General features: G+C 52.1%; 1 protein-coding gene across 2 annotated transcripts in view; it reads left to right on the plus strand.

Annotated features, from left to right (window-relative positions):
- Positions 1 to 852, plus strand: part of LOC114057137 — a 4632-nt gene extending 3780 nt beyond the window's left edge. Inside the window, exons 3-4 of one of the 2 annotated variants that reach the window (XM_027883010.1) lie at positions 10 to 410; positions 441 to 852. In XM_027883010.1, the coding sequence (XP_027738811.1) occupies positions 10 to 410; positions 441 to 705 (666 nt within the window). In that variant the 3' untranslated portion in view covers positions 706 to 852. The remainder of the gene's footprint in view (positions 1 to 9; positions 411 to 440) is intronic. The other variant, XM_027883009.1, reaches the window with a different exon arrangement.
- Positions 853 to 2162: the final 1310 nt, after the last annotated feature.

Here is a 2162-nt window from a genome sequence, read left to right on the forward strand (position 1 = left end):
TCTCCACAGGGGACACTATCCCTACCTGAGCAGAGGGCCTCAGGGCTGGAGTTTGGGGGTGGCCTTCTTCCTGAGGTCTGGGCAGGACTTTTCCGTGAACGGCAGCAGCTCCTGGACCCTGTGCGGCCTTGGCTGCGCCAGAGGCTGGAGGGAATATACCGGAGCTGGTGGTGGCTGGTTGAGGCCGCAGAGAGCACCATTCTGCACGACCTCTGTGTCAAAGGACCAAATGCACAGGCCTTGATTGAGGGGCTGGAGCCTCTCCTTGAGCAACACACAGCACTGCTGGTCCATGGTGTTATCAACATCATTGTGGCCCAGTGCAGCGGGGAGGCCCAGAGGCTGCTGCGCTCTGGTGCAGTCAGAGACGAGAACAACAGCCCTGTGGCCAGAGCCAGCTCCAGCTCCAGCAATTCCAGAAATTCCAGCTCCAGCAACTCCAGCTCCAACTCCAACAGCTTCAGGACCAGCATAAGGTCCTGGGATAAGATTCCCACCAGTGGCCCCAAAGGCTATAACTCGGAGGAGGAAGTCGGCAAGTTGGAGGCTGTTTCTCGCAGAGGTCCCAGGCATACCCCACCTGTGCCTGTCCCCACAAAGCAGGACCAGCCCCAGGAGGAGCTGGGGAAGGCAATGACAGTGGCAGGTCCCTCTTCCCAGGGCAGCAGACGCAGCCCCTCTGCTCCCAGTCAGGGCAGGGAGTGATTGCCCAGGGGATCCTGGTACCCTCCAAACAGGAAGGTGCTCAGCTCCCAGGACTCTCCTCAGCCCTGCAAGAGGCTGTCCCACTGGCAGCATTAGCAGAGCTCTTGCAACTCTTTATTCAAGAAAAGGGAAATAAATTGTTATTTCCTTCACCCAGTCTCTCTTGCTGCTTTCTCTCCCTTCTGTTTCCTCTTTCCCTTGTGCCACACCCATGGTGTTTTAGACACTAGACCAGTCATTGTGGGGTTGGAAACACCTTGAAGGGGGTTCAGGGAGGTGTATGCAGAGCAGGAAGGGATGGGTTGAACCTCACAGAGCTGAGGTGATGTATCCCTTGTGTCAGGGCCTGGAGCCCAAGTGGGGAAGCCCTGTCAGTCACAAACAGCCCTGGAAAACTTTAATACCCCACAGCTCTTGAAGCCCCTAACCCAGCCTCAAATTGGCAGGGACAGTGCCCTTCACTCTGGCCTGGAGCCCCAGAGTGTCCAGTGGGTCAGAGGCCCTGCCTGGCGGGGGTTGGCCATAAGGACCAGAACAGAAAAAACTAAAGGCATATGTTTACGATGCATTCGTGGCCCTGTCATCTGGACGTGTGAGAGCTGGTAGCTATATAATCTTCCTTTTGCCAACCTCCTTTATTTTCTTCCCTAAATTATCAATAGAAGTGCCTCTTGGGATCAAGTATGCGGCTTATTCTCCTGACACTATCTCGAGGTGTTGAAGAACCCTCGCTCTGTATATTTTAGTGTAAGAACTCTAGGCTGAGCCCCTGAGCTTGTGGCTCCAGGGCTGGAGTGTTATAGGGTGGCACCCATGTGGTAAGGGACACAGCCATGGGCCCCTGGAGCCCCAGGGCCATATTGGACGTCCTTCTTCCCATAAGAATTCCTGCTGCAGCTGCATACAGTGCAGCAGATTCCAAAGGCAGAGTAGGCAGCAGGGGCAGCAGGGCTCATCACAGGACGATGCCCTCAGCCTGCCTCCAGTCCCCCTCTCTGCCCAGCCACCCACACTTCTGCTATGGTTTCTCTCCACCCTGGTTGATGACAACCAGGGCAGCCTGCAGAGAGTAAATGTTCTGGCAAACAAGTTCTAGTGGAAACTTGATCCTGAGTCATAATTTTATTTCTATGTCCCAAACAAATAAAATTGTTTCAGCACAGATTTATGTTATTGACAAGATTATTGAAGGAGACAGTAATACCTAAGGTTCCAGTTCCTATTAAATCTTGGAAAAACACTTTTAAAGACAATACTCTTCATTTCCTATTAATACAAAGGCTGGAGTTGCCCAGTTTGAGGGAACTGACTGAAATAATATGTCAAGTAGATACACTGTCTTAGGAGAGTAGAATAAAAATTACTTATTGCAAAAAGAAATTAATACAGTAGTGTGTAATGAGAATCATACATCTGGCAGAGGCACACATGACTGAGGGTAATGGGGACCCAGGATT

This window comes from Empidonax traillii, unplaced genomic scaffold, assembly GCF_003031625.1.
Source record: "Empidonax traillii isolate 1590-97213 ecotype Southwest subspecies unplaced genomic scaffold, ASM303162v1 scaffold116:size1738432, whole genome shotgun sequence".
NCBI lineage: Eukaryota > Metazoa > Chordata > Aves > Passeriformes > Tyrannidae > Empidonax > Empidonax traillii.